This window comes from Marmota flaviventris, chromosome 6 (genome assembly GCF_047511675.1).
Source record: "Marmota flaviventris isolate mMarFla1 chromosome 6, mMarFla1.hap1, whole genome shotgun sequence".
In the NCBI taxonomy this organism is placed as follows: domain Eukaryota; kingdom Metazoa; phylum Chordata; class Mammalia; order Rodentia; family Sciuridae; genus Marmota; species Marmota flaviventris.
In genome coordinates, this window is record NC_092503.1 from 20,996,132 (window position 1) to 21,023,708 (window position 27,577).

At 35.3% G+C, this 27,577-nt stretch overlaps 1 protein-coding gene across 5 annotated transcripts in view; it reads right to left on the reverse strand.

Moving 5' to 3' along the window:
- Window positions 1-27,577, reverse strand: part of Utrn (utrophin) — a 515,075-nt gene that overhangs the window by 84,983 nt on the left and 402,515 nt on the right. For all 5 annotated transcript variants that reach the window (XM_071612949.1, XM_071612948.1, XM_071612950.1 and 2 more), the window contains 4 exons: window positions 14,942-15,210; window positions 9,753-9,899; window positions 7,293-7,371; window positions 4,326-4,386 (listed from right to left, as the gene is read on the reverse strand). In XM_071612949.1, coding sequence (XP_071469050.1) covers window positions 4,326-4,386; window positions 7,293-7,371; window positions 9,753-9,899; window positions 14,942-15,210 — 556 coding nt within the window. The remainder of the gene's footprint in view (window positions 1-4,325; window positions 4,387-7,292; window positions 7,372-9,752; window positions 9,900-14,941; window positions 15,211-27,577) is intronic.

Sequence of the window (27,577 nt, forward strand, 5' to 3'; positions counted from 1 at the left end):
ACCTGCATAGCAGGCTAAAGCTAGAACAGTCCCTGGGTTTAATGCTACTTTGTCCACTTACTGGACATGCAATCTCAAGCAGACTCTGTGTGTACTTATTAATTACTTATTAATGTATTTATCAGTTACTATACAGGGGCAATGATAAAACTGTACTTCACTATACACTCTTTCCTTTAAGTGTTCAAATAAATTATTCACGTAATGCCCAGGATTCAGCATAGTGTATGACAAATCAGTGTTCAAAATGAAATTTACTATAATTATCATTATTATTATTATTATCCACTACTACTACTACTACTTCTTCTTCTTCTTCTTCTTCTTATTATTATTATTATTTGTAGAATGAAATGAGAAGGAATCATATTCACAGGATTAATGTGACATATGAGGAAAGTTCAAATAAAACTTTTATCAATTATTATTTTTACCCCTCAAAGTCCCTGGATATTGACTTTTAGCTGAAGACATGAATGACCTGTGCAAAACACAAAAATGAACTGGAAATTCACAATGGAAGAGATCTGGCTTTTATGGTAGTTTTATATATATATTATAAAGGTAATAGGAGCCAATTTCAAGTTTTCTTAAACTCATAGTACCTAAGCTGTCACTGGACTATATTAAAAAAAAACTAACCAGAGCATATCCAGAAAGTCTTCCTTGTAGGCAGCATGTATAATTAAAGATATGTTCCAACTGAAGATACTGCCATAGTTTGGAATGTAAATATCCCCCAAAGGCTCACATGTCAAAGGCTTACTCCTGGATTGGCACAGTTGGGACGTTTTGTGTCTTAAAAGGTGGGGCCTACTGAGAGGTCTTCAGGTCACTGGGCCCTTGTGTTGAAGGGCACTGTGGGACCCCAGACCCTTCCTTTTCTTTACTTTTGCCTCCTGGCTATGAGATGAGAGTTTTTGCTCCTTCACCTGCTTCTCCCAACTTGAGCTCTTGCCACAAGCCCAAAAGCAATGGAGTCAACTAATCATGGACTAAAACTAAAGCCAAAACTGTAAGCCAAAATAAAGTTTTCCTCCTTATAAATTTATTATCCCAGGTATTTTTATTATCATGGAAAAACTAACAGATATTAATAATAATCCCTTCATGTTAATAATGAAGGGATTCATGCCACATATACTATTACAGTTTAGAATTATATTTTATCATTTTCTAAAAATGAGTCATGGAATCACTCTCTGTATTACACTTAATATACTTAATTATACTTAAAATACTAATAAAAATTACCTAGAAAAAAAGAGAAATGCATTGGGAAGCCACCAAAGTATATTTTAACAAATCTGTAAAATTAAAATTAAAATAATTTGCCCTCTTTTTCCTTTCAACATTTTTACTATACTCTAGCATTACAGCACATTTACAAAAGTGTGTATTTAAACATTGAAAATGAGCTGAGGTCTGCTAAGTGGTAGAGTGCTTGCCTAGCATAGTGAGGCCATGGATTCAATCCCCAGGACTGCAAGCAACCAACAAATAAAAACAAAACAAAACATTGTAAACATCTAATACTTCTACTTGAAAATTACTTTTTGGTTGGCCAAATTAATATACTAAAATTTTTCCAGGAAATTCCAACTGCATGGCAATCATGCTTAATTTCTTTTTAACATTTTTCTTCAACTCACTTGTGCAGCCATGCCAAAAAACAAAGAAAGAAAATGTATATTAAAAGCCTTTCATTTTCATTCATTAGTTTATTTAGAAATTAAATTTTGTTTTCAAAAACAATTCTTCATGTAGAAATACTGGCTTTTATAACTCTACCACCTAATTGTGATGTTTCTTCTTTATGAGGAAATAAACTATTATGTTATACAAAAGAACAAGCAATAAAAGATCCTGGTTAAATAAGTTTTATAAAAACAGGAAAGTTTGCTCTATAGAGATGGGAAAATTTTTGAAATATTTGAACATTGAAAAGACATCATTTAACACTGAAAGTATATATATTTAAGAAAATTCAATCATTTGCTGAGGATGTAGAAGATATTTTAGGATGGTTTAGTTCTAAAGGTCATCATAAAAATATTGAGCATCCTTGTGTTAAACATATATATTCCAAACCTGGTTGTAGCTCTAGCCAATAAGATGTCAGATAAACTAACTTTTAATGATGGATTGGAACTCATGAGTGTACCAAGTGCCTGATGAGAACTCACAGGCTGATCAAGAATAAACCTTACAAGATCCTATTGAATTTATAAACATTGTGAATTAGAGAAATTCTGACATACACTATTTAATCCTCAGCCATATAAAACTGATCAGACATACAGATATCCCTTATACTAGGAGTTAACATTAAGGTTGGACTTTGAAAGTCCTAAATCAAATAGAAAATCAAATGTTTTATTGTATAAAACATAAGCAAGAAAGATATTTAAGGTTAAATATTTTCTTTAGTAAAAAACAAAAATCTATCTTACTAGATCAAGTTTTTATTTTTAAAAAATAAGATGATAGAGGATTCTAGGAATTGAACCAATTAATTAATTCTAATAAATTTGCATATGCATCTAGATTTTATATAGTACAAGAATTAGTTTTTTATTGCTGCCACAATAAAGTCTCCATGTGTAAAATCATAACTAGCAAAATGTTCCTCTCCAGAGGTTCTACATGATTCCCATTTCCTTGCCTTTTCCAACTTCTTGAAGCTGCCTGCATTGCCAGGTTCATATTCTACTTCCTCCATCTTCAAGGCCAGCAAAGTGGCATCTTCAAATCTCTCTCTGAGATTTGACTCCTACCTCTCTCTTCCACTTTCAAAGGCCCTATGATTACATTTCGTCTATCAGGATAAGCTCTGTAATTCTTCAGCTGATGTGAAACCTGGATTCTCCCCTGCTATGCAACCTAACATTCACAGGGATTGGATGTGGGAACCTTTTGGGAGAGGGGTATTATTCTGCCTTAGATTTATATCATTTTTTGCGCGGGGGTGGGGGGGTGGGGTGGTATAAGGGGTTGAACCCAGGGACACTTTGCCACTGAGCTATATCACTGGGTTTTATTTTTATTTTTTACTTAGGCAGGGTCTCACTAAGTTGCTTAAGGCCTCACTAAATGGCTGAGGCTGGCCTTGAATTTGCACTCTTCCTGCCTCAGCATCGTGAATTGCAGGGATTATAGGCAGGCATCACTGAGCTTGCCTCAGATATATATGTAAACCTGTATCATTCAGTTCAAGTCAATAATTGCCTGAGCAAATTAAAGTTCTCTAATACTATTACTATCATCATCATCATCATTCGGAAAACAAATGTAAACTTTTTTTTTAAGTTTTTCATTTGAATTCGATTATCACACCTGCTCTCAATAAAGATATGCCAATTTGCCCAGCCTCTAACTTCTTTCCATTCATGCTTATACAACTTGGACACCCATCAACTGGTTTGATACCTTTGTTCTCAAATTCATCACAGCTACAATACATATATTGTGCTTAAAAAAAATAAAAATATTAAAATGCCACAAGATAATGTAGCATACATTGCTTATTATATTTGTTAAATGTTATGGCCACAGTTCTTTTTTTTTAAAACCTGACAACATATTTCACACTACAAGAAAAGACTCATTACCAAATACCATTTCACTAAGATTGACTTTACACACAAATTTTTTCAGGAAGAGTAATTCCAGAAATGTACATTACTAGCATTGGCATGGATTTTGGGGATACTGCATCCTGTTTTGGAAATGATGCAGAGGAAACTTGGCACAGAGATTTTTTCCCAACTTGCCTGAAGTCACACACGTAATCTGAGACACAACTGCCTCCTGATAAAGTGCATTCTCACAATTATGATGCAGTTCTCATTACACACAAAATAAGGTCAGCTATGAAACCTCTCTGTATTACACTGTAAGTTAATTGCTTTACCAACTTGCACTTAAAGGGTTTACAGAAGTAGTATTGCATTGTTCTGTCTTATACACTATACAGATTAAGCCAAGGATGAAGTCTTACTAAGATGCTGAGTAAATTAAACAAAATATATAAAATATCACATAAGAAGAAGAAATGATACAAAGAAATGAGAAGCTATGTTGACAACAAAAAATGATGAGCTTTAACTAATGCAGATGAAATTTCCTGAAGACAAAGAAAACCTAACCAAGGACAAATATCACCCGATTTTTAAACTGATTTCCTTCAAATATTAAATATATTATTAGTTTCCTTCAGATAACAGAACTGAATTCCGTTTTTCAAAGTTATAGGGGGCACCTCTTATGTTATCAATAAAACTTTATTGTCTTGGTATCATAAAGGAGAATTAAAATCAACTTACTTGATGTAATAGGGCACTTTATTATGTGAAATGGATCTTTGCCACGGCAGCTGGACTGAAGCTGAGGAAACAAAGGGAGATGATTGGAAACACAGGTGACGCAAAAGCCTCTCACCTTAATGAAAAGCAACTGAATACAGTTTACAGCAAATCCAATGTGATCAGCTTTGGTGTTTGAGCTGAATATCTATAATTAAGAAATGCACTAAGCCAACAGAACAGTTCTGAGATTCATTTGAAGTGAGGGAAGAAACAACACCACTTCAATTTCTAATTCCAACTAACTGAATTTGTGGATAAAAATACTTCCTCAAAACTCAGGTTTTATTGTTTGTAATCACTATACTTTAAAACTTAGTGCCATCTGGAAAATGTATACATTTTATATTCAGACTAGATTTATATATCCCAACTAGATTTCTCCAGCCTGACTTTTCCAGATCACTAACAATATTCTTTACTTTGCATCATGATCACAGGCATGGTTATTGGATACAGATGGCACTTAAACAAATTCAGATACATGACATAAAGGAAAAATAAAAATAGGCAAAGGGTTGTAAAGAACCCAAGCAATCATCTGAGCAGAAGTACAAATACTTTTTATCATCTGAAATGCACAGAAAGCATGGTCTTCTACTTTTGCAGCAAAAATTACTATGATTGAGATTGTATGTCTTTGAACTGAGTTGCTTAATTTTTTTACAATTCCATTTACTTTTTATTTATAAAAACTGTTTTTCCTACACTAAACCAAAACCAATTATTTTATGACTTATTGAAGAACAGTAACACATGTGAATCTTGAACTATGAAAGGATTTTGCTAAGTGAACTAGTAAATAAAATCAAATACAATTTGATTAAATATCACTAGAGCTTCATGTAGTCAGTTGTCCCGATGATTTTTTTTTCTGACTTTCATATTACATTGATAGCTTACAAATATATAGCATTCTAAACTTTGCTAAGCAGTTTCAAACCTATCTTTTGTTGGAAAAGCCAGCAAGATACATATTAAAGTCCCATGTGATAGGGAGCTAAGCTCATCAAAGTAAAATAACTTTCCAATGAGTGTTAACTATGAAACACAGGGTGGAGCTCAGATGGGACCTCAATACTTCTGAATACTAGTCCAGCAGGTTTTCTTCCTCTTTATACACGTAAGCACTCCCTTCTCCAACAGAGTCCATGAAAGTACAAAAAGGGGATGAAAATGAGGAACTAGGTACATTAAGTTTCTCATTAGCGCCAACCTCATTTCAGTGTTGGCACCAGGCTAATGGGTCAGTTTTTCTGTTGTGCCTAACTAGAAAGGCTTCTTTTATAACAGTGGCTAAACTCCAAGAAATATAATAAAGCCAAAGATTGTAAACAGCAAGGGATAATAATTATAAAATTTACTAATTAGGATTTTGTTTATACTTCTCCATTCATTATAATAATTGTTTTGATTTGAGTAACTTCCATTTCCTGGGACCATCAGCACTAGACAATAAAAGGCCATGTGCTTGAATTTCTCAATATTTCATTTCTTAAAGAATGTGAGCTTAATTTCTTTAATGAAAGAGTGGGTACGAGGTGAAAATGTAGGGTTTCATTAATGTAAACAGATAACTGATCTTTAGAATTTACAGTCTCAATTATTTTTGTCAATTCCCCTTTAATTTTGTGTTTTATATGCTATTAAGTTTAAGAAACCTGGAGTGCTTAGTACCTAATGAGTATACTGTAAAAATTTATTTATATTATCAATACTGATGATAGTCAAACTAAAAAACGCATCCTGACCCAGAATACCAGGAAGAACTACACATTGATCAAAGATGGAATACCTCACGGCTCAACTTTGAGAAGCTAAAGAGGGGTGTGTGTGAATGTCTGAGGAAGAGTCTCACAATTGTGACAGAAGAGGCCTACCTCTAATCTGAATTAAAGCAGTAAAAAGGATTAAGAGGAAATACAAATGTAATCAATTTAGTTGAGACATGGAATTATACTTCATTTTTCTCTGTGGTTATTGATATAAAGAAGTTGTCATAATTGAGAAACACTCTTTGCCCTCAGTTTTAAACTTTACTCAAATGGAATTAAACAAATTGCTTTCTTACATATATTTGCCAAAGGAAATGAAAGAAAAGGAGTTAATATTTACTGAAAGCATTTGTGCCAAGAACTGGGCTAGCTTCTTTGTGTAACTTGATATGCTTTTTCATTTAATTCTCAAGTTAATCAGAGGATAGATATTGGTATTTTAAGACCAAGAAATGAACTTTCAGAAATTCACAGGTCTTATAAAAGGCAGAATGAATATTTAAACTCAATCTGGGTAACTCTAAATTCTAGACTCTTTAGTATCCTCAGCAGTGAATAATAAATAAAATACGAGCTCAGATTATTTATTTAAGATCTCATGGACTGTACATAAAATTGAAAATTCCAGCTGGAGACTATTTCATAAAAATCTACATATGTGCTTTGCTAAATCGTAATACTTGTCCAGAAAAATAGCTGAGTATGAATGCAGCAAGTCTAATAAACCAAAATATTCTCATTTAAAGATTTATAGAGAATTTTTTTTGTAACTTTAAAAGTTACAGGTGTGATTTAAACCAATAAGCACTTTTATGAAGGAAAAAAATCATTAATATCTTAAAATATAAAAGTGGATTTTTTGTGTGAAAAGGTCCTAATCTTTGCACTTGTCAAAACAATGGTGACATAATACTATATTACTTATCATAACAAATGGCCAGGTGCAAAACCATATCTAGAAACAAACTCATTTGTGTTTCCCTTCAACTATCTAACAGTTATCATCACACTGTAACAAATAATAAGCAATAAATAACACCTTAATTAGTGATAATATCTCCTTACCTAACAAAAGAACATGACTTCTCCAGTGAAAGTGGAAGAATATGCTAATTCATTCAATTAACGATCACTCAAATTTATTAGTACTTACTAGAGAGAAAATGCTGAGAGCATGGTCCAAAATCTCTATGGGCCTCCTGAAGCTGTTTAAGGTGATCCTCCACAGAGACCTACAAAAACACACACAAGCTAGATGAAATAACTTGATTTTAAGACAATGTCTTTAATAATATTCTTGATTTAAGTACTACAGTAAATGATGCTATCATCCAAGATATTACTGACTATGTAGATTCCTTCTCTACCTCTGGTATCAAAATAACAGTATGACCATCAACTTCTGGTCTCTAGTAACAGTTATTAATGCCAGGTACTCTTTCAAGCAATTTCTATGAATAAACCCTTTTGATTCTCTCAAAAAAAAACATATTAGATAAGTATTCTTTTGTTACCATTTTACAAATGAAGAAACTGAGACACAAAGACTTATCCAAGAAGTTAAAAATAGCAAGTGGCAATGCTAGCATTCATACTCTGGTCATCTGGTGCCAGAATCCATGCCCTGTTAGGCTAACCCTTCTCAGGCCATATGAAGCTTCTAAGGCACCTTAAGTCAAGGTATGGTTATGGGATCAGAGACTACTCATCTGTCTTTTATTTTTAAAAAATGGTAAAAAGTAATATGGAAAGCAAATTAAAAAGAAGCCTACAGTACTCCAACAGGAAAAAATAGATGGATAGATATGTATGCAGACAATAGAGAGATGAATGACTGAGTGAAATGAAAGAAAAGAAACACAAAACATAAAGAAGGTAAGTATGGAATGTCTTCTGATTTTCTGAAAAGTTTACATCTGATCATTTCTACCTGGGAATAGATACCAGTAGACTGATGTTCTCTATGCTTGCCCAGAGTCTACCATTAGTTCTCCACATTGTAAAAAAGCAAAGTTGTTATACTGAGAAATTAAACGCATATCAATAACAATTGCACACAGCCTACTGACATTTCTATTTCTGTTTCCCTGTTCTTTGCCTATGCAGTGCTAGTCAGCTGATCCATGTAGATTGACAACCTTATTTTCAGCTGCCTTTAAATGAAACTTGTGCTTATACTGAAGACCTGAATAAGTCAGCTGTTATTAGTGGGCAACTTGTGTGTGTGTGTCTCAGTGGGCAGCTTTGGTTTCTCCTGGTTAGTTATTTAAAATGCTTTAGAATGTACTTTATTAAGATAAAAAAAAAAAATCAAAAGACATACTTTCTGAGTAAAGATGTTATTCCTGAAATTTAACAACACAAACTGCTAGCATACCTTTTTCTCTTCTTATCCAACCTACAACTAACATCCAAGCTCTAGCAGTTACCAGGATCACAGGAAAGAGAGAGCATTCTTTAAAAAGAATGCTCTTTTTAAAACATAACATACACCCATAAAAGAAACAGAATGAGAAGTGAATCATGATGGGTTACAGGACTCTGCACATGAAGATAATGAATTACAGAAATAGAGCAGAAGAAAAAAGAATAAAGGTCAAACATTTCTGTGAGCACATATGAGTTTAATTGATTTTTGTCTTACTAATCCCAGATTATTAACACTTTTTGTGAACATAGAAAAGTCTGTGAAAAACTGCACACTCATTTCTTACCTCTTCAATTACATTAAAAAAAAAGCAAACCATTGGGTATTTTGATGTTTGAATTAATAGAAGAAACCTACTATACTATATTATACCTTTCAAATAAAATGCATTGAAATTACATGCTCATGTTGTTAGATACTTTAGGCCCAGACTACACAAAAAATTAGTAAGAATTATTTCTCCAATCTTATACTCATATTAACCTACTAATTTTCAGAGGGGAAATGTGATTATTATGATTTCTGGGGACTGGCCACTAAATGTAACACAGTGCACCAAGACTGAGCCATAAATTCTTAATTGGCATGTAGAGTTGTATAGTGGTTTGCCAATGGTGATACCTAGGGACGCTCAAAAGAGGTGTCTGTGGTAATTAAATCTAAAATGAGCAAGTAAGGTCTAAAGCCATTAAAACAACTGCAATAGAACAGCTCAGCTCTAAGAGCTAAAGTTTTTTTTTTTTTTTTAATGTGCTATCTGGAAAAACTAATGCATGATACCTAAATAGCAAACCAGTCAAAAGAAAAAGAATGAAAGCTTTCTTAATTTTTCAAAAGAAAAATAATACAAAATTAAGGTAAGAGAAATTACTCTTTATGAACCATTCTAGGGAAAATATTTCTGTGGCCTTCTATAGATTCCAATAACTGTGATTTATTTGATCCTATACAATTCTCTATAAATACCATATGGAAAGCACATAAAAATTGTATTAAAATCTATATTCATACATAAATGAGGTGCTTGGATTCAAGATACCGAAAGACAAATTCTTGATGTTCTCACTTGTTCAATTCATTATCAGATACCATCAAGAGAGAGATGACAGGATGCGGTGGAATGTGAGGTGGGGTTTAAAGAGAACCCAGGTTGCAAGCTGTATCATGAAGAGGATAAGGTGATACCTGTAAAAGTTTCCATCGCATATTAAGGTCATCCAGCTGGCGAGACATCTTAAGAGATGGATGCAGGTCAAGTGGAGATAGTTGGCTGGACAAATCATTCACTGCTTTAACTTTTAAGTTGATTGGTGCAATTTCTTCTCTAAATGCCTGGAAGAAACAGACCCCCCCCAACAAACACACACACAAAAAAATACATCATTGGAAAAGACTATAACAAAAGCTAGAGTTTCCAACTTTCTATCACAGACAATGGTAAGGCCCGATCAGATCTGTCAACTGGAGTTGCCCAGTAAGTAACAGCGACTTATTCAGGTCTTCAGTAACTCGAATGACCCGCCAGAGTCACACTTTATAACACAGAGCCTTTCAATATGTGTGCGAAGGGGAAAATTATAATGCAACCTCATGTAGATGATTATGCATTTGCTTCATAGTCTTTATTGAATGTAAATCTGAATGGAAGATGTTTGCCTTTATTGTCTACTTTACTAATTTCTGGTCTAAATTGTATCTTTCATTTTCTTTCGTACCCCTCCTTTCTATTTTAATATGGTGACAATATTTTCTTCAGCTGATTCAGTAAGTTAATTTCAATGTGTTTTCACTTATAATTAAGTTAGAAGGTCAGTGAAAACAACTTTCCTGATCAAAGCCCATGCCCAGTCCACACTGCAGAAGTAGGTTCTGTCCCTTTCACGGTCGTGGATAGCCACTGTCTGTGATTGGTGGCGGGCAAGAGGAGCAGAGCAGATAGGAAAAGAGGCAAATGAGTCCTAGAACTGACAGCTGGCTCTCTGAGCACAGCAGAGAGAGCTAATAGGTGTAGGTGTCAGGGATGTATGAGAACAGGGGAAGAAAAGGAATTCTGGAGCAATGACTGTCTTTGAGAACAAATAATGAGAAGGTTTTTCTCCATTTTCCACACAATCACACCTACTTCTATGTTACATTCCCCTTTCCCAATAAGTCACAAGGTCCTGTGGATCCTTTTAAAGACTCATCCTAGGTCCTCTACCCCTCAGGAAAATTCTTAGGCCTCTCCCTCTACAGCCTTTCCTAAAGACCCCTTTCCTGTGTTCTTGGAACATTCTCTCTGGTCTCTTGAACTCAAGACTATGAGCAAACACACAAATTCGGGTTTAGGGTGGGCCATTTTGATTGTCTAAGGCCATACTGAAAGAATTGTTAAACATTTGAATATCAACCCTTATCAGAGCACTTACTGCCTCCAGCAAAGAAAGAGAAGCTTGTCTGGAACAGCATTTGGCCCAAGACTTGCAATGCAGGAGGACAGAATTCATTTCTATTGATAAAGGCCTCCAAAAATGATATGTGAGGTGAGATTAAGCCAGTACAGAATAGTGAAAAGAGCTGTGTCATTTTAATTCTGGTGTAATAAGCATCTATTAGCACTAGTCCTCTGGTTTTATCACATCTCCATTTCCCTCTCCTTACAGGCATGTAATTATGAAGGCTTTTTTTTTTTTATTTTTTCCTTTGCCACTCGAAGTTGACTTAATAAAATAAAATTAAAAAATCAAAGTGTTCTGAAGAATATAAAGATTTGTTAACACTACAGTCTTAATTCAGCTTCTTCCTGGTACTTATAAAAAGAAAACTTTCTTCCCTCCTTCCCTCTTTTCTTCTCTCTTTCAAGCTTTTTCTTGTTACCTTCCATAACTCCCCCGTTCTACATCATGCCACCCCAAAACATGCTACTTTGACATATTTTGAACTAAAAATACTTTAAAAGAAAATAGCAGGTAAAAAGTGTACTCTGACCCTCCAATGTTTCTTCCTGAAAGTAGGAGATAAGCCCTCATGGAAAATGCTGAGCAGGAGGAAAGTAATTTTTACCATCAATGATGAAGATTCAGATTCTCAAAATTCTGCACAGCAGACTTTGTTGAAATAACTCATCCTCCTTTAGTTTCCCCACATAATTTAATCAATTTCCACAACTGCTTCATTTTTATCAATTTAAAATGAAATTATTTAGGTTTTGCCAGTTCTTTGGGTCTTCAGAGTCCCAAGAGAAATGGCCAGAACCCTACATACACCAATATATAAAAAGCAGGAGAATTCACAAAAGACAGGTGAATTACGGCAGTACTGAAAGAGAAGGAGTTCTGTGGCAGTTTTTGTCTATTCCTGCAGATGCTGGTCTTTCATGGATGACAGAATGTGCACACAGAGTTAGAGGCACATATTACAGTTAAATTAGCAGAAAAGCAGTCGTATGGTAAGAGAGGCCTTATAGTTCCATAAAGAATTTACAATTAATACTGAAGTATGGGACAGGGGAAGTGTGGGTGACGGTAGGGAAAGGCAACTTTTTCAATCTGGAATCACAAGAGGCCTAGGGTTCCTCTAAGATTCTATTTGAAAAAATTGTGGGACTCAAACCTCCATTTACATGGAAACGCTAGAGAAACTGGGTTCCTCCAGTCATGATGTTTACTTTGTATATTAGTATTCTCTCCATGGATACCTTGGAAGACTTCAGAAATGGAATCAGCTTTTTAAATCAATGTCTCCTCATTTTTAGGTATCAAAGATTACCAATGAATATCTAGAAAGTAGTCTGAGATTTATATAATTTTAACCAATAACTAGCTTTATTTCAAGAGGTAATAAAGGGCTTTAAAAAATAGATTATAACTTTAAGACAGGTGTTTTAAATCTGAAAGAACAATAAAGAGTTTAAGTGTTTCCTCTCTAATAATGTTTTTCTACAGCAATCTGGAAGTGAGAACATGAAAAGAACTTTGACAAACAAGGTTTTTTGGGTTTTGTTTTATGACCAAGAGGACTCTTTTATCAAGAAAGTTTATCTTTTGCTTTTTAAGAGTTTCCAAATTAAAGGGCTTGAAATAAAACAAGTTGTAAATGCTTTCAGAAATGCCATGTGTTCTAGGATAAAGAACCAATTTATCATGTTTTGACGGCACTTTTCCTATAAGAGAATAAGAGTCTATGTGGCCCTCCTTGCTATAAAAACAGAAACATCTGCCAGTATCAAAGGTGCTAACTGCAGCTTGTTGGCAGGTGTGAATCTCAACCGTCTCCTGGTGGAAGGTGTATATTCTGCAAACAAGAATGATTAAGGACAATTTTAGGGTGTTGAAATTATTTGATTATACCCAAAGATTTTGGTATCCAGTTGCTTTGACATATTTTATAATATTTAGCAATAATCAGTACTTATTTTTCTCCGGCTGTAGCTTTAACAGTATTCGGGGTACACTTTAAGAACCTGTAAAATATCACAGATGTTGGATTTATTTTATTTGGCTTAATGACACTTAATGAGTTCTTATTTTCTTTCCTCCTAATAAGATTGCAAAATATTTTAATCCACAGTGTACTTCTTTCAATTAAAATATTAACTGTTTCTTCTCTAGCTTTTCCATGTAAATGGAGGTTTGAACAAAAGGATTTGGATATAGAGGTGGGTTAATTCCTTTAAACAAATAAGATTTACAACTCCCAAACTTTGGGGACTGTAATAATTCCAGATGCAATTTTTATTTTTCCTCCAACACTATCATTGTGTCTTATACACTGAAACTTTCAAATTCAAATGGGTAAATTCCTGCTCTAAAATATGTGCAACAAATATACATTTTTAGAAACCACTGACTTAAGGATTTCTAATTCTTAAACCATCTATAACAATAAAAGAATTGTGCAATTTCCAGAGGAACTATCTTAATGGCTGTGTTTTCAGTATATTCTTTTAAACTTATATCCATTTATGGAAATGGTTTTAGGACACTAAGGTTGTTGGAAGAGGTCTATTTAATTCAGGATAGGTGGACACTTAATATAACTACATTGAAAAGTAGCAAACATCATAACTATTTTTTATGTTTAAAATTTACTATGTAACTTTTAGAACTTTAAATTCAAATAGTCTGTCAATTTTGTGTTTAAACTGCATTAGTATGAGAGAGGTCTTTGAAATGAAAAGAGTAGAACAACAGCAAAAAATCAAATAAAACACATGAGAACTACTACCTCATAGCTATATTCAGTTTGAGCAATTACCTTCAGCTTGTTATCTATAAAATAGGCATGATAATAACAACTGTCTCCTTGGGTTGGTATAAAGATTAAAAAAGACACATATGTAAATTGGCTAAGAACAATTCTTGGCACATAGTAAGCCTTGATAAATGCTAGCTATTGTTATCCTTTTGTCTACAGAGACATGTATTTACTTATATAATTTGCTTAAGTATTCATTTGATTTTTCAGATCTTCTTTCTTTCAGCCACATGTATATAAAGGAAGAATGTCTTCCAATATCTATGCACAAAAGACATGTACTTTTTGCAATAAAAATTCCATGTGTACTGGACATTGTTAGAGGAACACTTAAGTTTTCCTTGTCTTATCTTTTGATTTGATTCATGACTACCTAACATATAGTTTAATATATCACTACAAAACTTACTACACTCTAAATCTGTTATTTGTGTCTCTTCTAAACTTCATTATGTTTTTCTCTGGAGATGTTCTAGAATGTGGGAACCAAAGGGTAGATTGTGGGTCTAACATCTTACCTGGGCATTCCTAACAATGAATGGAATTATAGCTAAACTCATCCTTCATTAATATACTGAGACAATAAGATAAAATTTATAGATGAGAATTTCCAGTAAAACTGCATGTTTTTGATTAAACTCTAAATCCAACTACCAGTTCCCAGGAAATACGGAGTAGAGGAAGCCACGGGGCATACCACGTGGATACAATCTTGCAGAATCAGGCAGTGAGCAACACTACAAAGCAAATATTTGTTTCTTCAACAAATAAACTGGAAGTGAAGGAAAAAAAGGAAGAAAGGGTTAATCTGGACATTAAAAGGAACTTGAAAAATACTTTTTAAAAAAGCAAGTATACCTAATCCACACTGTTTAGGGACGAACAGTTGGTGAAAATGCATTTTTTTTTTTTAAAGTAAATTATCACAAAAGTCACCTCCGAGGTTACTGAGGGAAGGGTTCAGACTACAAGCAATTATGTGGAAAACATCTGTCACAATTCAACCTGGGTTGGGGTTGCAGTGGTGTTGCCTTTAAAACTCCCTTATAACAGTTCATCTACCTGGCTCTCTCTATTTGTGTTATATTTGATAATAAAACATTCTTTAAAAATTCTTTGTCAAAAGCAGCAATGCTGACCATGGTTTTTTCGATGTGATCCTGCAGTGAGTCAATGAGCAAGTCACCGACTGGCTTCCAGCCATTCCGCACGGCCTCTGCCTCCTTCATGTCCACATCCAGGTCATCCATGGCACCCTGCAGGTCTTTGAGTTTCTCCAAGGCCTTGTCCACTTGCTTTTGCCAGTTGCTAGAGACAGCATTTAGACTTTCCCACTTCTCTTTGACTTCAGAAGACTGCTTACGCATGGCTTTGGCAATCTTCTGGGCTCTCTCCTCCGGAGTCAATTCTGAGATTGGAATAAACAAACAAACAAATAAACAAACAAGAAAGGAATAGTAGTTGGTAGTTGAGTTGTCTGACCAATTGTACATTCTTTAAGGCCAAGGGCAAATTTCACCTTTCGATGGGTTACTACCAGAGTATATAGAGACAAGGTTACAATGATCAGGGTATTTTCACCACTAATTCACCTAAACATACACTCAAAGGAAGGAGAAAATGTTTACTTTGATTAATAAATGATCTAGAGTTTTCAGCGACTTCTGAATTTTAATATATTTGTAAATCCTGAAATGTAACAAGATATCTCAGGAAAGAAAACAATTTTTCTTTTCTATAAATTTAGTTATGTAAAATCCAAAGACAGTCTTTCATTTTCTTATTCTCAAGAGAAATTGGAAGTATAATTAGCAGAGAATGGCTGTAAGTTATGAAGAAAAGCTCTCAGAAAATAAAATCAATTTGTTGTGTGTCTAAAAAGAACTAACAAAAGACAAATCACATATCTTAGACACTTCATCATCCCTAAGTCTGTCTGGCAGTTCATTTTTAATAAAGGGCATTTGCGTTAGCCCAGAAATGTAGAATTATCCACAAACATTTCAATAGGAAGACAGCAAGATCACAAGGATCATCCTAAATATGTAATAGAGCAAGACAGTTTCTAGAGTGTCAGAAATAAATTGACATAATGCAAGGTCAAGCCACAGGATAGGAGTGGGAAGAGTACAAATCTAAAAGAGAAGTAAAAGATACAGAGAGGAATCAAAGTCAAGTTCAAAGCCAGAGGTCAGAAACAGAGGTGGAAAACTGGCAAGACAAGGGTAGAAGAATGCTCGCACACAGAAGGGTCACTTTCAATGCATGTTGGAAAGGTCTCCAGCACAGTTAAATGCTCCTGGGGCCTCAGGAAAAAGGAGGATGCCCTCTTTCCTGTCTAACTGGATTGATGGTGTCCTGACTGTGCCCTGGAAACAGAGATGTAGTTAGAAACACACAATCAAGGTAAACTATAGACTAATTAAAGACAGAAAGGCATACAGAGATGCAACCTATGATAAGGAGATGTCCTATTAAACCCATCCTAAGCTGAAAATATCATAAATCAAAAACACACTTAATACACCTAACTTACCAAACATCATATCTCATCATAGGCTACATTAAATGTGCTCAGAACACTTACATTCACCTGTGGTTGGGAAAAATCATCTAACACAAAGCCTTTTATAATAAGATGTTGAATGATTCACATAATTTATTGAGTACTGTACTAAAAATGAGAGACAGAATTGTTGTTTGGGTACAACCACTATGAGAATAAAAAAACTTTGGGGTTGGAGTTGTGGCTCAGTAGTAGCAGGCTTGCCTGGCATACATGAGACAGTGGGTTAGATTCTCAGCACCACATACGAATAAATAAAATAAAGGTCTATCAACAACTTTAAAATATTTTTTTAAAAAATCTTAAATCGAACCATCATTAGATCAGGGACCATCTCTATTTTTTTCCATCTTGTATCATCAGCAATTCCTGCTTCACCCCAAAATGTTCTATAAAATGAACTGAAGTTCATCCAACCTCATAGTAAGATGAACTTCTTCATAAGATGAACTGAAGCAAGCACTCCTAAATATTCAACATACATTTGCCTGCCTATTTAAAAGTCAAGTTAGAGAAGATGAACCAATGTTGTCTTTGTCTACCTAAATTTCCAGAACATCCTAAGACATTGAGATTTATATTTAAGATTATCTTAACTGTAATAACTCTATGAGAATCAAATGGACCATGGAGAGTATAGTAACCACAGAACTGGAGTGGGTTGCTTAAGTAGTGTGAAGCCACAGAGAGATGAGCATAATCCCCTAGCAACTGAGTTGAGCAAGAGAAGAGTGAGCATCATAATTTGTTGCTGGATAGGTTCAAGCATAAGATAAGCAAGGAAATTAGAGAAACAGCATCAAGCAACCATCACTTGATGAAACCAAGAAACCTGGAGAAAATTCCCAACATGGGCAACAGGTCAGAATCCCAAGGCTTCTTCTTCACTCCAAAATGTTTTATAAAATGAACTGAAGTTCATCCAACCTCACAGTAAAATGAACTTCTTCATAAGATGAATTGAAGCAAGCGCTCCTAATCTATAACTTTCATCCTCACCATACATTTGCCTGTTTAAAAGTCAAGTTTGAGAAGATGGACCAATGTCTTTGCCTACCTAAATTTCCAGAACCTACCAAGACATTCTAAGTTTCTGAAGAAAGACGTGTCATTCGAAAGGCAACCCATATTGTTGTTTGTATTATTAATAGCTGCCATTCTGATAGGAGTGTGATGAAATTTAGAGTAGTTTTGATTTGAATTTCTCTAATTGCTAGAGATGTTGAACATTTTTTCATATATTTGTTGACTGATTGTATATCTTCTTCTGAGAAGTGTCTGTTCAGCCCCTTGGCCCATTTATTGATTGGGTTATTTGGGTTTTGGGGGGGTTAAGATTTTTGAGTTCTTTATATATCCTAGAGATTAGTGCTCTATCTGATGTATGTGTGGTGAAAATTCACTCTCAAATTGTAGACTCTCTGTTCACCTCACAGATTATTTCTTTTGTTGAGAAGAAGCTTTTTTGTTTGAATCCATCCCATTTATTGATTCTTGACATTAATTCTTGCGCTATATGTATGAAGACACAAATGGTGTGACTCTACTTTGTGTACAACCAGAGATATGAAAAATTATGCTCTATATGTGTGATATGAATTGTAATACATTCTGCTGTCATATAACAAGTTAATTTTTTTAAAAAATGAAAAAAAAAAAGAAAGGCAACCCGTAGTTAAATCAGTACTCCTCCAAGACACCAATAAAAAGCTAACTGTAGAATATTTAGAGAAATTTTATAAAAATATAAAATGCTAAATGTGAGAAGGAAAGTGATTCCTAGCATCCTCATGAGAGATGCAGGGGTCACATTCCTGATGGCAACACCTGTGCTTGTTAAAAAGTCACTTGGGCTTTTTTAAAAATAGATTTTAAGCACTTGTGTTTCACTGACTGTTATTAAAAAAAAATACACTACCAATTTCAGGATAGACAGCTTAATTATGGTGATTTTCTTTGGATAAAGTAAAAGCTGTTTCTGAGTAAGTCATTAAATAACCCAGCAGAGAGAGAGACACACGACTTCTTTGTCCTATGACAAAACATCTTACACTGGCTGTGGCATCTTTGTTTCTGCTTAATGTACAATCTCTTGATTGAGCAGTTCTTTTGTAGTATTCATTATATAATCCCCACTCAGGCAGCTACTCAGAAAAAAAGCAAAGCGCCATGTCCAATTCACCATCTGTTTGCCAGAGAGGAAAAATATCAACTAATCAATTTGAGTTGGAAAAAAAAGTGCATCCTACTACCACCACCACAGGCTTGGTTCAATGCACATTTTAAGCCAAGAACACAGCAATGTACAGGATGAAACCCAAACTTCCCAGAACATTTGTGAAACACGTAAAAAGAAGCAGCATGTAAAATATCAAGTTAAGTCAAATTGGGAGGGGGAAAAAAAAAACTCCCAAAAGACAGACAAAAATGAAATAAAGGGAAATGACTGCATTCTTTAAAAGTGAAGTTCATTTGGGGAAAAAAAAATCAAAAGACAAACTTTCCTTTAAGTTTTCTAAATACTCTTTGGCAAATTCTAAGGCCTTTATGCAAGAGTGAGACTCTTCTCGAAATCAGTGCTTCTTAACATCGAGGTCTTATCAGAAACCACACTGAGTGTTGGTTTGTTGGTTAGTTACAAATTAAAGGCTGATACCCAGACCCCAACCCCAAAAGATAATGATTTAGCTTGTCCAGGTGAGTCCTGGCAAAGATAGATGTCACCCTGTGGTTCAAATCTAATGGGAGGATGGAGCCTACTAAAATATAATCTGATATCTCTGGTCTCTGCCGCTGACACTCACAGGGCATTTTCCACTGAGGGGTTGTTTTGTCAACTCCACGAAGAGCACAGTTGCTAAATATTAGAGGCCAGAGAGCAAATGAAGCTCAGTGATAATGTAATTTGCATTTGAAAAGCAATAATAGAGATAGAGGAAACAGCAGGAAAAAACAAATACATTTCCTGACAATTCTGTGTACAGAAGAGGTTCCAGCTCTCTAAATGCATGGGCTCATGTCTGCAGGTGTGCGAATATGCGTGGGTGTTTTTGCTCCACCTCACTTCATTCTCCTCCCTTCAGGTCATCCCATTCAACTGGCCAAAATTTGAGGGTGGAATTGTATTTGATTTTTATTATTTATTTATTTAGATTTATTTGTATATTATAAATTACAAATATTGTATTTGCTTTCTGTTTGCATTTTGTGATCTTAAACAGCCATATCTTTACTGTGTTACAAAGACATCTAAGGGGGAATAGATAACTATGCCAGGAAGAAGAAAAAAGAACAAAGAGAGGAGAAAGGAAGGTCAGGCCTGACATTTTCTCTCCTGCCCAATTACCTTTCTTTGCTCAAATGTGCATATTAATTTCTGCCATGCTCTCTTTATGCCATGGGGATAATACTACAGTAAGTTTCACTGAAAAACAGGTAGAAAAACAAACATGGAACAGGAATAGAGGACAGCCTTGGAATCAGCCCATTCCCACCCCCTCCATTGCTCCTAGATAAGCTATGGGACCTGCTCAGCCCAGTGTTAAGAACTGGAAGCCCAATTTTTTTCATATTAGGAAACTATTTTACTGTAAGAACCTATTTTACCTCTACAATTAATCACAGGAGAAAGGCAAAGACTCTGTATCTCAAAGAAATCTTAATAGGGCAAAAGAAAATCACTTCAGGTGCTTGTGCAAAAACTTTTTAAAGTTTGCAAATGAAAGTTTGTTTCTCTCATGAAGTAATAATAGACATACGTTAGAATCATCCAGTTTTTAATAAAGATTCTTTATTGTACATTGTCTCAATTCTGGCATTGACATGTATAACCTCTGATTTGACCTTTTCTTCCTGGTTTCTAAAATCTTTTTTTTTTTTAATTTTTTATTGTTGGCTGTTCAAAACATTACATAGTTCTTGATATATCATATTTCACAATTTGATTCAAGTGGGTTATGAGCTCCCATTTTTACCCCATATACAGATTGCAACATCATGAATATTTTCTTTCTTCCACCTTGGTGTTACAGCATCCAGACTAGAGAATGGTATGTGCTCAACATATAGTTACTGAATGGCCTTGAACTGAACACAAATTTTAGCCTTATTTTTTATTGAGAATATTCAACTTGATTTAAAAAAAAAAAAACTTTCTGCTTAATTTTTCTTCCTTCTTCTCACATCCATGGAAAGCACTGATAAAGATTTTTATTGTAAAAGGGAAGAAAAAGCCTTATCAAGTCAATGCAAGTATGGTAATTCCAAATATCTTATTTGCACTTTTGCTTTTTTGCATATTATCTATTATCTTACTGTTGTATTTCACCAAAAGATGAAAAAAAAAATCAGAAGACAAACAAAAATAGTAGCATTTTCACAGCTGAGTAAGTTAGTGCAAGACAATATGCAGTTCCATATGAACTCAATACCTAACCCCACAAACATTTCTTGCCTTTTTGAACCTCAGCTTACATCTATAAAGCTCCCAGTACATACCTACCTAGTAGCAGGCTCTCAATGAAGGTCACTTTCTTTAACTTCCTTTTATCATTTTATTACTAGGTCTGGAAAAACCTATAGACTTCTCTAGATATTTCATATAAGCAAACCAGTTAACTAGCCTACACAAATTCTTCAAGGGAAAAGACTGAATTTGCTGTCTCCCTCAATGTCTCTCTCTCTCTCTCCACTTCCCACCCCCAACTCGCTTCTCTCTATTACTTCATAACCAAAAGATGTTTCTAATTAAAATAACAGAAAGTGCATTCTTCCCAAATTTCCTGATTAAATAATTAAGATCAACTTAATCTCTTCTATTTTCCATCAGTGTTTAAGAGGACCCTGCCTGTTTCCCAGGCTGTATGACGAGGGGGACAACTCATCATGAGCCAGATTGCAAGTGCATACCATCAAGTGCTACCGGCTGATTAATGTTTCTAATTGTGTTCATCTACTATTATAAGGATGACAATAACAAGAGGCTACTCAGAGTGCATCAGTCTGCTAATAATGTAGCCAAAATCTTTCACCAAGGATAAGACAAAGACAATGTGGATCCTACCTCTGAAGCCAAAGGACTTATCAAATCATTAAAATGAAAAAAAGTGAATATAGATATATTTAGGGAAAATCAAGAACTCCAAATTAAAGAGACTTTGAGAATACCTTTCACGAATATCAAAAGGCAAGGAGCTAAGGGTAGTATGGGGCTGGGAGGTAGAGTGCAGAGAGAAACATACACCACACTGGGGAGGGAGCTAAATGGCACTGCTGATCAGAAAGTCAGTGGAGACAGAACCAGTCTAAATATGTTAGGATGGCCAAAGTCAATGAAGCAGTGTTGAGCTGAAAAGGAGCAGAGGCAGATCCTTAAGGAGATAAACCTCCAGGAAAAGAGCAGGAATAGCCAAGCAACTCAAGGTCCAATTCACAATTTTCTATAACTGAACATTCCCTAACTTTTTGCACAGTAATGACAGTTTCTGGAATTATTCAAGTTAGTGTGCTGGGCAGGGGCAGGCAGGTCACTAGGGGCAGGCAGGTGGCATTGCAAGGAGAGAAGAGAAGCTGGGGAGGTACATTTCAGGAGGACAAGGAAATGTGTCTTCATTCCTGATGTATTCCCCATACCTAGATCACCACCCTGCAAGTGGCGAACATTCAGGAAGCATTTGTTAAATGAATTAATAGATTTTTGTGCATCTTTGACTTAACAAAAGAAAAAAGGAAGAGAAAGAGGAGGAGGAGGAGGAGGAGAAAGAGGGAAAAAAGAGAAATCAAGAGCCAGTTTTAGATTAAAAGTCTCCCATTCTTGTCACACTGCTGTACAGCTTTCACCAGGCTGCTTCCCAGTAGCTAATGGTTGACCAAGCCACAAAAGTCAGGAGCTTTCTGCCCACACTTGGCCATTCTTATAAAAGAAATTTAAATATGCCTTATGTTTATGAACTCACAAAATAAGCAAGGAGAGTTTAATTGAAGAAGAGAATTTATGTCTCTGCTAAGACTACACTTTCTTAAAAAATGGTAAAAACTTCTAATTCATTCTTGGAAGATTCCTGCTGTCTACTAAAAAGCAACAATAACCAAAAAAGCAAAATTTCAAAAAATACCAAAAAGGAATAGTAACAAAAAATGTAGATCACTACACTGGAAGAGTTTATTACCCTCCTATTCTTTATGTTTAAATAAAAAAGTAACACTCCAGATGCTTATCATAAAAATCATACATATAAACTGCTGCTGTCTTTTTCATGAGGCAAATGTGATTTATGGGTGGTGGTAACACTGATTATTGAAAATAATAGATGGTGAACAATCAATCTAGGATGCTGTGTCCATCAAACTAACCTTTGCTCTCAACATCAGCAATATCGATTTGCTTATTTAAATGGGACGCCATTACTATGATATAGACAGGCATGAAAATGTTTTTTGGTATTTTTGCCCAATGGATGGGATTACTCAACCGACTCAGTGACTCATTATATTTCAGAATAGTTAAAGACTAAATTTATTACACCATACAGATATTACAGAACTTTAATTTGGTAAGGATTATTACTCTGTAGTTACAAAGACACTGGAAAAGAAAGTAAAGTATTTTTCTGTGCTTTTTCATGCATTACAACTTTACTAATCTAATTTGGACTTGAGAAGCTAATTAAATTATGGCTGTGGTCTCCAGGCCTGAAAGCAATTACTTGTACTTCAAGTTTTCATATGAAAATTAAAAAGACAAAGTCTAATATTGCCTGAACACCTTCTTCCTGGGTGGTAGGCAGTCAGCAAGTCTACTTAGCAGCATGATGATTCAATAAAAGAAAAGCAACAGAGAAAAAAAAGGCAGAGAGTTACACATGTATTTTATTACTGGGTAAACTATAGAAATAAAATCATATTTCTACTGAATATCTAGATATTCACCACTAATGATCATTGAGGGAGCCAGGATAACACATATGGTGGTTAAGAGCACCACGTGTAGTGACAGAGGCCTTGGTTCATGTTTCAGTCCTGTCACATGGGTGGTAGGATGCCTCTGATCCTCTCAAACTACCTCCTTGTCTGTGTCAAATGGGTGGTGACCGTGCTCATATCTAAGCTGCTATGAAAATTAAATGGAACCAAGCTTGTGGCTGCTTGGATAGCACCTGGCGCACTGGAAGCATCTGATAAATTCTGGCTTGTTGGGAACATCTTTCTGGGCAACAGTTTCTCACTTGCCCTTTCCTTTATAAGAATTGATTTCCCTTCCATTTAGCATTACTTACAATGAGAGCTTGTCAATCCTAAAAGACCCTGGGTCCTGTTGCTCTAATTCAATTAGTCAAACCCTCTCCAAGAAGGTTCTAGATCTAAGGAAGGGTTATCTTTCCATTCCTGGCAGGCTGTGGTATAAAAATCAGAGAAAAGCCCAGAAAATAAAAACTTGTGGAGAGGCCAGCATAAGACACGGAGGAAAGGCTTCTGGGTGGTGTTCCAGCCCTGCAGCAGGCAGAGCCCCGTGCCTCCTGTGGCTTGGTTACCGCTTGGTTATGGGGCCAGTGCATCCCCCTGCATGCCTGTGTGGGTGGGAGCTCAGCCTGTCAGAAGCAAGGGGTCTGCCAGTCACTACCACCAATGGACTTCTAATCAACAAAGCTGCTATTAGGAAAACAAATCAAAGCAGACACAAAATAGCCCTTGGAAAAACACCTGTTAGCTTGACTGGCCTAATTACTTCTGTTAGGTGAGGTATATTTGACCTCATTTTATTAGATATAAAGAAATGATGTGGTAATCTTAAGTTACACTGAGAATTTCTATAAAAGTAACTTTTATTAAACTATGATAATTTCACATCTTCACTCATTTAATGATCATAAAATTTTATTTGCATGAGTTTGTTAGTACTGGCATAGAGCACACTGACATGGCCGAAAAATGTTATTTATTACTTCTTTGTTTTCAAATACATGAGATTTCACATAGGAGGGAAACACTGCTAGTACATGGCTTTCTAAAATATTTAATAAATAAAAGAAAACAGTATACCCCAAATTAAAATATTAAATACTAGTAATATAAATAGCCAGCCACCAAAGAGGAAAACAGTGATCCATATGTACCTTTTAAGTGAAAAGATGATTATTAACCATTAAACACAGTTATATACAACGATAAAAAGCTGTATGTGCATATACACAAATACACAACTCTCCACACTACACATAACTCTACATGTACAAACACACTAAATTAAGAACTGTTTTTTCCCTATAACCATTAATGAAATATCATTTAAATGAAGCAAAAATGACTGTGTCATACTTAAAGGAAGCAATGTTCCCAGACAGTCTGAATGAAATAATATTAGTGTCTCGACAAGAAGAATTTTTAAAGTGCATTCATGGTAAGAATTAATGGGAAATTCCTGGGGAAAAAAATTAAAACTAAATAATGAAGTCTCTTTTTAAAAGCAGAAGGTAAGAATTTTTCTTATACATATTTATAATGAATTTTGAGATTTTCTAAACACTTTTAGAAGCAAAATATCTGGTAAAACTGTTGGTAGTTTTATTTAGATATATGACCATAATCTCAAATCATAACATCTCTGGGTTGGGGGTGGAGTACTTGTGTGTGCACATGCCTGGTGGGGTGCTCGTGTGTGCTCACACCTGCCTGCCTGCAACTGCACGTGGTGCAGAGCCGGGATCGACACAGAGGCTCTGACTCCCCAGTGTACACGTGGTTTCAACATGAACTGCAGGTGACACACTGGGAGAAGGCACATGTACTCCTTGACCACCTCCAGAGGTTGGGGGTTGGAGTGGGCCAAGGCCACCTGTGATTGTGAGTCCCACAGTGCCTTGCATGGATTCATTACGCAGCTCTGCAGTTTTCAGAGCCATTCAGATCTGAGACTGAGAACAGCAAGGGACGTTGGCAGCACAAAGCAGAAACCAGAAAATATGTGTGCAAGGTCAAGAGACTCTAGACTCTGAGAGTCACGTAGGAGCAAGGAGGTCAGTAGCCAGATGGCTCATCAATGAGCAGATAGAGGAGATGAAATTAAAGCGATGAGCCAAAAGCCCGTCAAAAACCTGAGGGTTGGGAAAGGTCACTGACATGGAAGCTTAGTCTCTGTTCTTGCATCTACCCTTCATTAGCTCCATGACCTTGCTCAGCACCAAAGTATTTTCTTGGCCTTTGTGTTCGTACTTTTTAAAAAAAATCATCTGTCTAACTCATTGAGATAGTTCAGGCAATGATAATGAAAGTGGTTTAAAAGTAGAAAGAACAATATGAACGATGAGAGATTTATTGTTCCATTGTTCTACTTTTTTAATACAAATTGATTATAATCAAATAGAAACAATTCAACTAAAAGGAAAAATTATATATCAGTATGATACTGACTATATGAAATCAATTATTTCTATGTTGCTCAAACAAAATAAGGGAATTACTGACAAAGTTGTGAACTTTGTAAAATTCTTATTACTATTCAGTTAATTTTAGTTCAGTTAAAAAATAATATTTACTTAATTATCACTTCCAAACAGAAAGAGTTATTCAGATAGCTGAGTTTTTTTCAGATGACTATATGTTAACCCTATTTTTTTATGGTTATCATTTTGGTAAGAAATTTATTCAAATATAGTATAAATTCCTGTGCCTTCTTTTAATTGATTTATAGCCTGGCTTCAAAAACAAACAGACCAAAATTCATAACTGCAGTTTTTCTTTTCTGGTAAAAAGCTCCAAACATGACTAATTTGTTTCATTTTAGAATTCTCACAGAACCTCTGAACAATGTTTTTTTCCACATTGCTCTCAGACGGCCAGAGTCACTTGCCACTGCCAACCTTTCCCCTGCCTTGCTACTTCTGTTTTGTAGTGTTCATAATTCACTAGACATCAAGTTCAACTGGCTGCAACAGTGTCAAGTGCGAGCTTAGAGCTCTGATAGACTCCTTGAGTGCCTGCCTGAGAACCAGAGAAGAATCTGCACTGTATTTTCCATCCATATCTATCTTGGTGGCTCACATCACCTCTCATGCTTAGATTCTCAATAAATGGAAATGGCCATTAAGGAACAGGGAAAGGGCAGAGTTTCCAGCACAGATTTGGTGAGAGAGAGAGAAAGAGAGAGAGATATGACAAGATGCCATGGAATCATGGATGAGTGTTGGAAGGGAAAGTATCCGGAAGAGCAGCCTGAGCTGGGCCAGGCAGGAGGCATCTATAGGCGGGAAGATCAGGATGGACAGCAGGATGAAGGCTGGGAAGACCTTTACTGCACAGCGTCATGAGAAGTTTGGTGTCCAGGGGACACTGTGGGTGGAACCGAAAGGGCATGACAGAAGTCACAGAAAAGCAGAGGCCAAATCACAGTGCAGACTCCAATGGGCAGGGCAAGGAGCCTGGACCCCACTCCAGGGGGAGTTTAAATCACAGAAACAAATGCCAATTCTGTGTTTTACATCATTCTAGAGTTCACATCAACAGAGTGTCAGTGAAAAAAGTATTGAAATAAGTCTCACAAAGGACAGTAAGGGTCTAATGTAGGATGGTAATATCAGTAGTGATTTTTAAAAAATTAAAAAGTACATACCCTGCTTTGAACAGTGCACCCCGTATATATGTATCTATCAAATTGTCACCCCCATGCCTCACAAATTTGTATAATTAAAATAACAATTTAAAACAAATAAAAAGCCAGAATACTTTAAGATATCTTAAATTGATGATAGGGGAAAAAAGAAAAAAAAAAAAACATTGAGAGGAGAAAAAAAAAAGCATTGGGGAGAGGAAAATTATGAAGAGAAGTGTTTTCTGGAATTAAAAGTAAAGAGATGGATCCATCTTGGTCCCCTAGGGGATGGTGCACACAACACATTCAAAAATGCTTATTAAACAGAACTAAGAAACCATAATACAGTTTCTCTAGGTGCTAATGCCTCCAACACTGAGCCCTTGGGTGTCACGAAGGATAACTAATGTTCAAATGCTGTCTGTTTCTGATAGCAGTGACACATGAGTCATGGTAAACAACAAAAGTGTAAAAGCTATTATGGATAATTTTCTTTCATTTACTTTTAACAGCAGGTAAAATCAGCCAGCATAACAGAAATAATATCAAGAAAGGACAGAATATGGAAAATGCCAATCGTAAAACAAAACAAAAAAAGCCCATAAAGTTAAATTGACATAACTTTTT